The following is a 14,663-nucleotide window of genomic DNA, read 5'->3' as shown; positions in this document are numbered from 1 at the left end:
TGTGCCCCACCCCCTAATTCATATATTAAACCCTAACCCCCAGTGTCATGGCATTAGGAGGTGGGACCTTTGGGAGGGGATTAGGTCAGGAGTGCGCAGCCCTCAGGCACGGGATGAGGGACCTCAGAAAGGAGACCCCAGGTTGCTGGTGGGCCCCTTCTGCCACGTGAGGACACAGCAAGAAGACCGCAGCCGCCTCCAGCCAGAAAGCTGCCCTCACCAGACACTGGATCTGCGGGTGCCTTGATCTTGGACTTCCAGCCCCCAGAACTGTGAGACGTGAATGTCTGTGGTTTATAAGCCACTCAGTCTGTGTTATAGTCTCCTGTTACAGCAGCCGAGTGGATTGAGACACCGTGATTATAAATAACACGGGGTCCAGCACAAATAACGCCCCTTTGTATTACAAAATCACAAGCGTATGATTCTGTAACAGAGCCATATCATGCTCAACACACCACAGGACATTTTAGGTGAAACGTTCAAATTAGAACTATAAATCACTGCACCCATGTCCTTACCTGACCAAACACACTCAAGTAGGGGTCGCTTCTGCCGGACCCTGTGTCTTGTACACTTTACACCACTATAAATGCAGTGATTGTTTTTCTGTATAAAATCTCCTCGTGTAGGTCCCCATGGCCTGCGGGTTGCTGTCCAACGTGACTTTAGGGACAGAGTAGATTCAAACGACGTAGGGACGCCTGTACTAGCGCCGGCTTGTTGGAATGTATCTTACCGAGCTCCTTGTGGGAAGCACCGAACTTGCTAATTGCTTTTGTTTCTAATCCTCTAGCTTCCCGTAAATCACAGAGGGGGCCGCAGAGTGCCGTGAATCCTGCCCCCGAAAGCGGAGTGGAGAAAAAAGCCCCAAACCTCTGAGCAAGCACTGGAATAAAGCGGTTTCCTCGGGGCAGTGAGTCTCACGTCCTCGCCGCACCTACCTATGAGGTCCCACTCTCCGTTGGGGATGTAGCCGCTGGTGTCCGCCTCCTGCATCTGGAGGTCCAGGGACCAGCCGCCGTAGGACCAGGACCCGAACTTCAGTGTGCACTGCTGCACGTCGAAGGGGAACCAGCGCACGTCGATGTAGCAGGAGCTCTTGAAGATGCCTGTGTGGGCGACCGGTGCTGTCAGAACACACACGTGTGTATGCACATGCACGCATGTGTACTGCACCACACACACGGGTTATGCGTGATGTTATTCAGCCTTTGAAATGATGGACATCCTGCTGTTTGCCACAACGTGGGTGACCCTTGAGGGCCTTATGCTAAGTGAAACAAAGACAGACACTGTAGGGTATTGCTTATGCATGGAATTCGAAAAACAAAAGCTGAACTCGTGGAAACAGAGAGTTGCGTGGTGGTTGCCAGGGTACATGACGGCTAAGTGCGAAGGGCTGGATGTCCCATATGGTGACTACGGTTAATAGTATCGTACACTCGCGACGTGCTAAGAGAGTAGATCTGAAGCATCTTTTATAATAAAAAGGTGAGGGTGTGAGGTGACAGCTGTGTGATTATCTTGATTGTGGAAACAATTTCACGGTGTTTATATTGTCATCACACGCCACAATCGGTCAACCACACCTCCGTGCAGCTGGAACATGTTAAAAATAAAGATGTGTGAACACACAGCCACCCCTTGGTCTCCGGCCTCCTGTGCCGTTCACCACACACGATGCCCGCCCCTCGAGGAGTAAGAACCTTGCTCGTTCAATAAAAGGCTGGTGAGTTAAATACGACCTTCTTTACGATGCTACATATGTCTCTTTTTTTATCCTCACCCAAGGATATATTTTTTTAAAATTGATTTTAGAGAGGGAAGGAAGGAGAGAGAGGAAAACATCGATGTGAGAAACATCAATCACTGCCTCCTGTACACACCCCAACCGGGGATCGAACCCATAACCTTTTGGTGCGTGGGACGATGCTCCAACCAGCTGAGCCATCTGATCTGGCCAGGGCTGTCTGTCTTTTTGATCAGTGCTTTGTGCACTCATTCTCTGGCCCTCCTGTCCCCCCCCCCTTGAAGAGGAGGCAATGAGGGCACCAGGGCCTCTCCACCGAGTGTGGGCAGAGCCCATACTGCTCCTCCAGACTGCAGCTGGACCTTCTAGAATAAGCAGAGTCTTTAAGAAAGTCTCCAGTGAAACATTCAGCTGAAGCTTCAGTGTCTTAACATTCAAGGCAGCACCAGCATGCTCTATTAAAGCCTGCTCTGAGGGGTCTCTGCAAACAATGAGAAGTTCTTTAAATGCGCTGTTACCATGCACACACACCTTCAAATTCTAAATGACATGACAAAAGTGGAGGCTGTGGAAAAAAAAAAACCCAGGAGGAGCTGGCAGAAGTGATGATACACTCCCAAACAGAATTTGGAAAAGTGTGTGTTTGGCGAGAGGGGTGAGTGTTTTCCTGGGGTTAAAAATGGAGAAAACGCTTGGTTCTCTAGAAGTACACGTGGAAGGTAATTTTAAGTTATCTGAATTCCTGGAGTTTCCTCAAAAAATTAAAAATGGAATTGCTGATTCACCTAGCAATCCTACTTCTGAGAATGTATCCTAAGAATCCAGAAACATGGATGGGAAAGAACATAAGGGCCCCTATGTTCACAGCAGCATTAAACAGCCCAAGTGCCCATCAGCAGATGAGTGGATAAAAAAAGCTGTGGTACATTTACATGGTGGAAGACTAATCTTCTGTTAAAAGAAAAAGAAAAAGGAAGAAAGAAACTTTCACGCTTTGCGACATGGATGGACCTGGAGAATATAGTACTAAGTGCAATAAGCCAGTCAGAGAAAGACAAATACCATAGGATCTCACTCATTATGTGGAATCTAACGAACAAAATAAACCGATGAACACAATAGGAGCAGAGGCGTGGGCATGTGGGACAGACTTCCGGGTCTCAAAGGGCAGTGGGGGCGGGGCCTGGAAGATATTAGCCAAAGAACAAACGTACATAGAAGCAAAGCCCGTGGACACAGGCAACACTGTGTTGGTGGCCAGAGGGAAGGGGGGGGGGGGTCATGGAGAGGGACAAAGGAAGAAATGGGGGATATTTGTAACAGTGTCAACAAGAAAAAAAAAATGTGATCATACCCAGCAGACATATAGAACCATTACAATGCAATAGAAAAAGGCAACACAATTGATAAAGGGTAAAACACAAACATTTCCAAAAAAGGAGAAGAGAATAAGGAGTAATTAGGTTTACACCCAAGGGCCAGTGCTTGGGCACCAGCGAGAGCTTCCACTGAAAAGGGTGGTTCCAGCTGGGACCAGCTGGGGGTGAGTCTCCCGGTGGCAGCCACCAAGAGGAGAGCAGACAAGGCCAGCTCAGCAAGCGGTGCCCATGTGTCCCGCCCGCCCGGAAACACTGAAAGGCTGTGGAAGGCACAGTAGCTGGGGTCCCAGTAAGTTTCTGCCACCAGATTAAAAGAAAAACAATTGAATGTCGGAAGGGACTCAGCAGCCTTGCAAACGTAGACCCCACAACCAAGCTGATAAACTTCCGGTCCCCTGGAGTCGGTCCCTTCAATATAATTGGAGCATTTTGTTCAAGGTTCCCAGGGACCTGGAAATCAAACCCACCATGAAAGAGCTAGAACCTGCCTGCCCCCCCCCCCCCGCCCCCGGCCCACAGCACCTGTAGAAAATGTGGCTGTGCAAAGGGGTCACTCCTTTTCTATGGGATGGTCGGACAGGGACAGTCACTGTGACACAGGGTGGGTCAGCGGTTGCTGGGTGCTGGCCGTGGGGATGGGGGTAACTGCAGCCAGGCAGGAGGGACCTTTTTAGGGGGAATGGGAAAATGCTCTGGAGCTAGATTTTGGTCATAGTTGCACAATGCTGTGAATTTACTAAAAAGTGTTGACTCATGCATTTAAAGTGGGTAGATAATGTGTATGCGAATTTGTTACACATCAAAAAAAAGCTGTTAAAAATAAAAATATGCAATGAAAATAAACCCAAGTTGCTATTCTGTAACCAAGTCTCGGTGTCAAAGCGCATGCCCAGAACATGCTTTGCCTGTGCTTAGCTGAATGGGCCGGAAGCACCTGGTCTGTCTGTGCTTCCCTGGGGGGCACGCTGCCCCAGCCACACAGCTCCACCCACTCCTGTCAATCAATGAAGGGGGACTCAGTGTTCACAGCACAGGGCCTGGTGCTGAGCAGGCCCCGGGGCCATGGAGGCCAGCACGTAGACACAGCTGACTGGAAGGCCAAGAACCCTGCTCCTGTGGCTAAAGACAGCCTCGGTCTTCACAACAGTCTGAGGCACCACATTCTGTGAGCGTGTATGTGAGTGTGTGAGTGTGTGTGGTACGTGTGTGGTGTGGCGTGTGCGGAATGCAATGTGAAGGTGGTACGTGAGGGGTGTGTTGGAGTGTGTGTGGCTGTGGTGAGGTGGCAGTGGCTGCAGACCGCCTGGGAGCAGGATATGAATCAGTCACAGTGGGAAGGAGATCCTCCTGGAAAAGGGCACCTAGAAACATCATTTAAAGATTTTTTTTTAAAAATCCCATTACTACCCATAGGCCACAAAGCCGTGTTCCAGAGCCATGGACCAGTCACAGAGCAGCCCAGGGCCCTGGGCATCTGCACGGCTGATGGGCTGGTGAGAACAGAATGGACCCCAGGAAGCAATTAACCATCGACTGGCTAAGGGAGAGGAGACATTCAGAACTGAGTCACCGATGAGCTCGCTGTTGAAGCCACCTGATCGGGGATCTAACAGGCAAGTGCTCCTCCATGCTTGCACTCAAAAGGCTAGCTCAGCATCTTCAGTGTCTTTTTGCAACACCTGGAGAGCACCACGAACGTGGAGTTCAGAGCTAGCCCACAGCTCATGGGAGCACCGTCGGGACTGACACCCCAAGCTCAGCCCGCCTCTCTGCAGGGGGACCAAGGAAGCAATCTTACCTGGGGGGAGGTACTGGCAATGCCCGGAAGAATTCACCAACACGTTGGTGTGGAACGTGGCGTCAAATCGCTCATCAGCACTGCAAATGGGAAGAGGATTTCATGAGCTGGGACCGCCCCTGGCACCCTCTGGCCCGGCCTGCCACGGTCTGAGCAGCATGGACAGGTGCTGCTGTGTGCTCTCCGGCCACCCCAGTATCGGTCTGGAAATGTGCTTTGCAGCTGACCTGAGAGATCTTCTCAGACAGGCCTGAAGGGGCCAGGACCCACCCCCACTTCATAGAAACGGTGATTTTTTTTGTGTGTGCATCTAAAACAAAGTTCTGAGCAAAGCTGGAACCAAGGACCACTGAGGAGGCCGTTGGCAGGTGGGAATTCAGTCCTCGAGCAGGAGGTGAGACCGGGTGGGGCACACGCCGCAAAGCCTTGGTTCCGCACCACGAAAGGCTCGTTCTTGGCAGGTACTTAACAAATGTCTTGTTTTCTGTATTCTTTCACATCTGGGGCCTTGCTGACTCGGGGTCAGGTGGGAGGGGGGTGCTGTCCCCTTTCCTCACCTGCCAGGGCTAGCCAGTTCCTGGATGTGGCGAACCAGCAGCTCACGAGTGCAGCTCTCAAATACACACTGACCAACGCAGAGACCCCACCCCAGCACCTCCTTTGCTGGGGTCCCACATTCCAGGCCACTCTCCACGTGCCCTCATCCTCCAGGGCGACGTGCCAGACAGCTAAGGACAGTCCGTAGGCCCCAGAGTCTGCCAGAATTATTCACAAGCCAATCCCCAGCTTCCTCCCCACCCCTTTCTTGCCCATGTCCCCTCCCTCAGCCTCCTGCATGGCCCTGGCACCTCCCCGTGGGGCCCTGCCTGTCCTGCGCCTCCCGATGCTGGGGAACTCTGAGTATGACAGATGTCTTCCTTCATGACAGACACTCCTGTGCCTGCAGGTCTCATCACGTCTGACTACAGCAAACCTCGAGTACCCTCTGAACACAGCCCCTATGCGTTAGTTTGAAAAAGTAAACTGTCTCAAGAAACGTAGGCAGCTGCTGATCGAGAGGCTGGAACCACAGAGCAGAGCTGCATTCATTGTAGCACCTGGGGGAGCTCTGGCGAGGTCTTCCCACTTTCTGCAGAGCCTGCGGCAGCTTTGTCTAGTCCTCCGGGTCTTTAAATGCAAAACTCAGATCAAAAGGCAGTTGAGAACAGCCTTCCGTGTGACAGACGCCATCGCCATCGGAGACAGACTCAGAAAAAGATCCAAGAAGCAAAGTCAAGGAAAGGCATGAAAAGTTACTGCTCAGAAAAGTCACATTCTCCCCAAAAGGGAAGAGCGTATCGCATTTAGAAAACCAAAAAGCCATCCGGGAGTTCGAACATGGGTTGCGAAATAAATTTTTATTGTGAGTGGCTGAGAGGTTGGGCTGGTAAAACTCAGAGAAGGAACGTAGAACAGAGACAATGAGGGGCTCAGAGTACAGGCCAGGGAAGCTCACTCAGCAGAAGAGCTGGAGAGCCCTGGCTGGGTGGCTCAGTGGGTTAGAGCATCGTCCCACGCACCAAAAGGTTGTGGGTTCGATTCCTGGTCACGGCACATACCTGGGTTGTGGGTTTGATCCCTGGCCAGGGAGTATACAGGAGGCAACCAATCAATGTTTCTCTCTCTCTCTTTCTCTCCATCACCCCTAAAATCAATAAACATGTTCTCAGGTGAGGATTAAAAAAAATGACAGAGGCAGAGAGGAATTATCCAAGAAATCACACAGAGAAATTTCCTAGACCGAAAAGGAACCAGTGCAGAGGAAGGGCAAGGAATGGCGTTCCCCAGAAGTGAGTCCTCAGAGGGCTTGTGTCTCAGGGTCAAGGACTTCAGGATCAGCTCCAGAGAGACGAGGCTGAGCACTGAGTAAGAGGGAGTCAGCTGTCCAACTGAACCTGGAGAGTAAGAAATGGGGTTCTGATGATGAGGGGTACAGGGGGCCTGGAAAAGGGGCGGGGCCAAAGTATAGCAGGATATGAGGGGTCTCTAGGGAGAGGGGAGTGGGTTCCAATGTGGAGAATAAGTAATATGCTGGAAAACACCATGGACTTGATTAAGGACATTGTTTTGTTTTGTTTTTAAATCCTCACTCAAGGACATGTTTCCATTGATTTGAGAGAGAAGGATGGGAAGAGAGAGGGAGAGAGAGAAACATCAATGTGAAAGAGAAACATCCATCAGTTGCCTCTTGTATGTGCCCCAACCAGGGATCGAACCCACAACCTAGGCATGTGCTCAGACCGGGAGTCAAACACTCGACCATTTGGTGCAGGGAACAGCGCTCCAACCAACTGAGCCCTGCGGCCAGGGCAAAGATATGTTTTTTGTTTTTTTTTTAAATCTTGTAATATGAAAGAAAAAAGGCAACCAGAAACTCCAGGTGAAACAATCTGTACAAGGAAGTCATGGTTGGACTATGAAACAAAAATCCAACAAAGCCTAAAGGAAGAAGAAAGAGGCTAAGGAATCATCATAAAAGATTAGGATTAATCACAAAAGAATAGGGATTTGAGATGAAGGAACACAGCCTCTCCTTACTTCCAAACACACACAGAGCAGAGAGAAGGAAGTGGGCTGAGGATGGGAATCTTTGCTTGACGGCAGTCTGTACCAAACTTTTTTTTTTTAATTGATTTGAGAGAGAGGGAGAGAGGCATTGATAAGAAAGACATCGATCGGTTGCCTCCCGCACGCACCCAACCAGAGATCAAACCGGCAACCTAGGCATGAGTCCTGACCAGGAATCGAACCCGCAACCTCTTGGTGGGGTACAGGGCGATGCTCCAACCAACCGAGCAGCAACCAGCCAGGGCAGCAACCAACTGTTCTGACGAGTCACATGATAAACAGCCAGTGGGCATTCAACAGCTGAACACAGGGACCTCTACAAACTCCCTCCCTCCCTCCGGGTCACGGCGCGATGTTGAAACCAGGTTCCCTGGAACCGTCACCATCTGCGGAGATGCTTTCTGCAAGTGTCCGATTCCCAGAGTTTCTTTTTCATGTTTAAGAACTCCTAATAAAAGTCCAAACACACTCCAGCGACTGTTAACAGATTTGTGACTCTTCGGAGAGAGACGACCGGTGTATTCATCCGCGTGGCCTGTTGAACTCCGTTCCGGGTGGAAGTTAAACTCTAACTCCTCTTGCCCTGAATGGGCGTATATTTGCACCTCCGGCAAGGGAGCCACCCCGTGGGATCCCAGATTCGCACGGCTCCTTTGGAAAACGCACACTCCCGCGGACGATTCCAGCGCAGACCCTGCACCCGGCTCAGCACGCGTCCCGCCGCTGCACCGCGGAAACCCGAGGTGGGAGGCGTGCTCGGCCCGGGAGACGCACAGCTCTGCCTGCTTCCTGCCTGGGTTCTTCCCGTCTGGTTTCTGGGTCTGTAACGAGGACCGCCGGCATTGGTCAGATCCGTGATTCAATTCTGGGAGGAAGAAAAAAAATTCCTCCCAGCTCTTCCTGCACACCATTGGGTCAATTTAATTGAAGAGACCCTTGAGACTGGAAGACAAATGGGTAAAAAAAAAACAAAACCAAAACGAGGTAAAAACCTGTTACTATTAGCAATGGCTTACCTGTGTGACTCAGTGATTTCTCGATATGGCTCAAGCAAAGCAGAAAACCGAGATAAATGAGGCCAGACTGCCATCATCATTAGCCAAATGCAGATCTTAATGTCCGAGCTGCCTCTGGTAGGGCTCTCTCCCCTGGGCAAACTGACCGTTATGCAGAAATGGTATGGAAGGAAGCTCTTACAATGAACACGTGCTGATGCCCCTCTCCTGTCGGTTTCGACCGAGAGGGTGGAGATGCGGTTTGTTTGGAAAAGCTGCTCCTACACGCTGAGTCTGGACACAGCTGTCTGAGGCTGGGGGTGATGGGTCCCTGTGCACAGGAGTGGCCAAAGCCCCTGCAAGGACCTGGGAGGGGACAGTATCAGCGCTGTCATCCACACCGCTGGGGTCTTGCGCATGTGGGGGTTCCCAGCACAGGACAGTCTGACCTGAGGCCCGCCAAGGGTCCAGCCGCCTGGGCTTTCCCACCGGTCCAGGTAGAGAGATCGATGGCTACGGAAGGCAGAGCCCGTTCCCTCCTGATAAAGATGTAAAAATAATTGCTTCCAGACTCCTTCCCCCGATTCCCAATTCCCCAGTTCCCGAGGCCAGGTACTCCAGGACCCCGCCTTACCTGGACACGCCCCCCACCTGGTGTCAGATTGTTAACCCTTGCACAAATAGCACACACTGACAGTGTACACTGGTGTGTAGCGTGTGCTTCTTCCTTGTCACGCCTGACTGTACGGGTCTCCTCATTCTCCTACAGGCGGGTCAAACCCGCAACCCTCAGTGGACGGGACGATGCTCCGACCGACAGAGCCACCTGGCCAGGGCTGAAACCTAGATAATTGCAGTAGCCAATGTCACCCCAACCCCCAATGAATTCAATTCAAATCCAATCCAATCAAAATTAGTTTAGCCTGGTCAGGGCACACACCAAGGTCGTAGGTTTCATCCCTGATCAGGGAGTGTCCAGAAGGCAACCAATCAATGTTTCTCTCTCGCATTGATGTCTCTGTCTCTCTCTCTCTCTCTAATTAATGAACATATTCTCAGGTGAACATTAAAAAAAATTGCATAGGTTCCAGGCATTCAATTCTATGATGCATCATCTTTCCACTGTACTATGTGTTCACCTCCCCAAGTCCTGTCTCCTTCCCTCACCACGTATCCCCCCTCACCCCTCCTCCCCCTCCGCCACCCCCTCTCCCTCTGGGCATCAACACTCTGCTGTCTGCGTCCGTGAGTTTGGGTTTTGCTCAGTCCCTTCCCTCCCTTTTCCATGCAGACTCCCAACCCCGCTCCCCTCTGACAGCTGTCAGTCTGTCCCCTGAATCTGCGAGTCTCAGATGAATTTCTAAGGGAGCTTTCCCCTGTAGGTTGAAGACAGCGCAGCCCCGGAAGGCAGTAGAAGTTCCCAGGGACCCCTACAGCAGGCTGAGGGGGAGGGGAGGGCTGACCGTGGCCCCACCCCTGGGCTGCACACCCCTCCCCCACTGGCGGGTGGTGATGACTGAACATCCCATCGGCTTCCTGTCTCCTGTATTTATTACACAGACCCTCCCAGTCATGCGGGCTGTCTGTCTGATGTCACCGAGATCAATAAGCTCATCTCCAAAGGCTGTGATCTTACTCGTGATTGGTCCCACCGCCCTCTGGGTGCAGAGAGGGGGCTGCCCGGCAGACTGGCCCTGCGCCCTGGCCAGCCTCATGCAGGTGCAAAGCGTCCCTAGAAAACTCTGCCCACTGTCGCCCCTGGCCATGAAATTCTGCTCAAACCCTTTGCACAGCGGCTTGCCCGTCGCCTCTCCAAGCTAGCTGACAAGGGGTTCAGTGCCAGACAAGGTGAAGGTCAGAGGCCATGGAAGGATCATTGAGAAGCCACAGGATGGAAATCGGGGAGGGACAGGATCACCCGTTCCAGGATGGAAGAGGAAAGGCTGCAGCTCAGAAGCTGCTCTCAGAGGAGGTCTGAGAGCCCAGCCGATGCAGGGACCTGCACAGAGGAATCGTTTCGCTTTGTGTAACTTGCAGAACAGTCCCACTTGCGATGTGTAGAAGCAACACCAGAGGCGGCCCGGCCCGAGGCCCATGACACTCTGGAGCCAGGCCCACTCTGCCGGCTGACCTGGGGCAGGTGGCTGCTCGGCTCTGAGCACCAGCTCCCCGAACCAGCTCCCCGCCCTGGTAAAGATGGGTGCTCATGCCGACTTTGGGGCGCTTTGTAGAGAGGGGGGACCAGGCAGAGCGGCTAAGGCCCCCTGCTGGCAGCCCACACTGTTGGACCACTCACAGCTCTCAGGGAGGCTGCTGCCACTCACAAGGGCGCAATCCCAGCTCTTCTCCGTGACCTCTGTCCCCTGCCTGCCCTGCTTCGGGCTGGGAAGCCCCTTGAGTCCTGGGATGCTGTCCCTGCCTCTCCGGTCACGGCTGTGCTCCCCACCCAGAGCTGGGCTCGAATCTCCCACCCGCCCTGGGGGGAAGACGTGGACCTTGAGTGTGTGACTCTGGTGTGCGGTGGCCGGCTGCGTGGACAGCTGTGCCTTCCACGCCCAGGGCCCTGACAGCTGCTGACTGTGAGCGCCTGCTTCCCTGCTTGAGGCTGGGGGGCCCTGGCCACCAAGCCCCCTCAGTCCACGTGTGGGGCAGGTGAGTGGAGCTGACCCCTGGAAGCAGCCGTCAACCCCTGTCAGAGGCGGTGGCAGTCACCCTGAGCTCCCCCTCGGGAACGGGCCACGTTGCCCACAGAAGTGGCTTGCTTTTGAATGCATTCTGTGTTGCCCTCCCTCCCTCCCTCCCTCCCTCCCTCCCTCCCACCTCGCTTCCTCTCCCAAGTGAACTACGTGCATGGAAGCCCTTGTCTTAGGCGGACTTCTGGGGGAACCTGAGACACTTGGTAAGAAAATTAATTCTATTTCATCAGTGACTCATTGATTAGCACAGCATGAGCCCTCACAGGCTGGATCACACCACACCTGGGTTTGTCCTATATACCTTGTCCCCGCCCCAGACTCTGCTGTCAGCCACAGGGTCATGGGAACGTGTGAGAGAGAGAGGGCTGTGTGTGGCCAGAGGACAGCACTCTCAGAGCCAGACGCAAGCTTGCAGACGTGCAAATGTAGCTTTGTACAGGCTGTAAGAAGGGGATGGTGGAGCCCTGGCCGGGTGGCTCGGTTGGTTATAGCACTGTCCCATACACCAAAAGGTTGCAGGTTCAATTCCTGGTCAGGGCACAAATAAGAAGCAACTGATCAATGTTTCTCTCTCATGTCAATGTTTCTCTGTCTCTCTCTCTCATCTCTTATCAATAAATGTATCTTTGGGTGAGGATTGAAAAGAGAAAGAAAGAAAAGAATGGTTTACACCCCACAGTGTCCTAAAATGCAGAGGCAACAAAAGCATCTTCAATACATTCACCAACAAAGATCAACCAACACTGTTGTTTGATTATGGGATTTTCTGCCTGAGTGGCTCAAGAACAGAGAAGCCCAGAGAGGCAGGGGCAGCTGCCCGAGGCTGCACAGCACAGGGGCAGCCGAGATGGCCTGCTTCAGGCTGTCTGACTACCGATGCCAGCGAGGCCTTCATTCTGCCCAAAGGGGAAAGCCGTGAGTGACAAGCCATCCAGAATTGCCCCTCATTTGGGGCCTGATGGTGTTCAGAAAAATCCCCAAAGCTCAGGCTTAAAGTAAAGTGAATGAAGCAAGCAAGACGCTCCCGAGGTCAGCGGGGTCAGTGCCCGGCAGGCCGGTCTTTCTCCGTGCTCATCTTCTCGTCGAGTGCCCTGCCCCGGCCTGCTGGCTGGCTGGCGACGCCGAGCCCTGCTCCCCACCCATCAGGGAGATAAAGCAGCCCGTCCCAGGGCTGACGCAGACGCGGCTGGTTTGCAGACACCCAGCCTGCTCCGAGCAGGGAAAATGTATTATTGATACACCTCACCAGCCATTTAGCGGCTCAGGCTGGGACTCCTGCATCCAACTGGAGCAGAGCGAGCCAAGTGATGGGCGTGCAGCGACGCTTCGCCTGCACCGACCCAGGGCTCCTTTCACAGCCACGGCGACCCCAAGCGATGGCACGGCCCCTCCTCAGGGGAAGCCCCCCCCCCAACGCACACACATTAACCAGACATCACGTGAGGCGAGGCTGCAGTTGGGGGGGGTTGCGGCGGGGGGTGTGTATCAGCGAGTGCCTGGCACCTGGCGAAAAGGATTAAGCTCATTTCTCCAAGTCCCCAACAACAGAGCATCGGAAGGTCAGGGCCTCATTAAATCCAAGCTGGTTTGGGTCCTTCCTGTGCCCATCTTTGGAGTCAGTCCCAGTTTCTGATTCTGTCTTTCTCTTCCTCTAGCTCTGCCGTTGTCACAGGGACCTAGCCCCTGCCATCTCATCTGCACACAAATATTTATTGAGCATGCTTTCAGTGTCCAGGAGAGGTGACAGACCTGACGTGCTGTGGGGAGACAGGTTTTCCTATGACAGTGTGTGACAGAGAGACACGCCTGGGGCGCTGGGTGGGACGGGGGGTGTCGGATTGGGGGGGTGTTGAGCTGGAGGCGTGTGACATGGGCGCGGCAGAAGGGGAGACCAGGCAACAGGAGGGGAGACCAGACAGATGTGTGGGTGTGTGGCATGTGAGTGTGTGGTGGGGAGGGGTGTGGTGCAGGGGTCAGGCACCAAGCATCTGGCTGGTGGATGGCTGACAGGGGGTCAGGGGGTCAGCAGATGACTGTATTTGACTTCCTATGGCTTTATTTTTTTTAGTCTTCACCTTTTTAATTGGTTTGAGAAAGAGTTTGAGAGAGAGAGAGAGAGAGAGACATCAGTGTGGAGAGTTTGAGAGAGAGAGACATCAATGTGACAGGCAAACATCCAGCCGTTGCCTCCCATCCGCACCTCGACCCGGGGATGGAACCTGCAACCTTAGGTATGTGCCCTGACCAGGGATTGAACCCAAGAACCTGCAAACCTGCAACCTTTTGGTGTATGGGACGGTGCTCCAACCAACAGAGCCACCCAGCCAGGGCCCTCCTACAGGCTTCATCCGATGCATTTAGCTGACTGCACCTTTCAGCCACTCCCTTCGTTATGCTGCTCAGTAAGTCCTCACTTAACGCCCTCCATAGGTTCTGCAACCGGAAGGGGACCGAATAATGAAACCCATTTTGCCACAGGCTGATCGATACACACAAGAGTTGAGATCCCAGAGCATTCCGTCAGTGCTGTGACGGCACTGTGCTGAATGGAAAGCACGCTGTCATTCGAGAACCTGCGGTCAATGCCTGTTTTGGACCTTACTCCCCACCCCTCCCTGAAAATCTTTCACCTGCTTCCCTGTTCTGCTATTTTCCTTTGCTTAGCAGGGGGTGGCTGGTCTCCTACAGAACATGCGTTCATATACCCCCCTCCCTGAGCACCCCGGGGAATTGGGGGTCACTTTCTCCCTTGATCCAGGCGGAGCTGGAGACCAGCACGTGCTGCACACAGTGAGAGTTCCTCAGCTGAGTCTCTAAGGGGCCCGGCAGCCCCCGTGTCTCCTCGGGGTGCACCAGCCACCACGCTGGGAGACGCACGCTCCACGTGGAAGAGGCTCAGGCAGACTCAGGAGAAGCCACCCCTGCCGACACCTTGACCTTGGACTTTCAGCCTCCACGAGAAAATGAATTTCTGTGAGAAAATATATTGTTGTTGTTTAAGTCACCCAGGCTGTGGTCACAGGGGGTCACGCACCTCGCCCGGTCCCTAGGGGCCTCTGCCTGAGACGCAGCTGAACTAATTTAAGAAGCGGGAGAGTAACAGCAAGTCGGAGGGGAACAGCCTTCCAGGGGCAGGCCCACCGATTCACGAGGAACGCGATGGCCAGCAGGGAAGGACAGGAAGAGCGGAAGTCGGCACCAGAAAGGGAACCCGCCAGCCTCCTGGAAGCAGTCCGTGTGGGACGAGTGTGTCCCAGGGCCCGGGGGATCGCCGTTGCCACCACGGAGGGCAGTGGCCGGCGGTCACAGAGGAACAGTGTTTCCCTCCCTTCCAGGCAGGACCAGAGGCCTCAGTCATTGTTAGGAACTCGCTCTCTCTTTTTAAAAATACTTCGCCGTTTATCCATTACAGACCTTCCTGCGATGAGACGCTCT

At 53.4% G+C, this 14,663-nt stretch overlaps 1 protein-coding gene across 1 annotated transcript in view; it reads right to left on the bottom strand.

The window, feature by feature from the left end:
* Positions 1-14,663, bottom strand: part of CHRNA7 (cholinergic receptor nicotinic alpha 7 subunit) — a 66,167-nt gene that overhangs the window by 10,999 nt on the left and 40,505 nt on the right. The window contains exons 5-6 of the mRNA XM_045824980.1: positions 4,931-5,010; positions 945-1,112 (exon numbers count right to left, since the gene is read on the bottom strand). Of these exons, the coding sequence (XP_045680936.1) occupies positions 945-1,112; positions 4,931-5,010 (248 nt within the window). The remainder of the gene's footprint in view (positions 1-944; positions 1,113-4,930; positions 5,011-14,663) is intronic.

This window comes from Phyllostomus hastatus, unplaced genomic scaffold (genome assembly GCF_019186645.2).
Source record: "Phyllostomus hastatus isolate PE091 unplaced genomic scaffold, TTU_PhHast_1.1 phas_scaffold_555, whole genome shotgun sequence".
NCBI lineage: Eukaryota > Metazoa > Chordata > Mammalia > Chiroptera > Phyllostomidae > Phyllostomus > Phyllostomus hastatus.
Note: the sequence above shows the minus strand (reverse complement) of the source record. Positions and strands in the feature narration are given on the sequence as shown.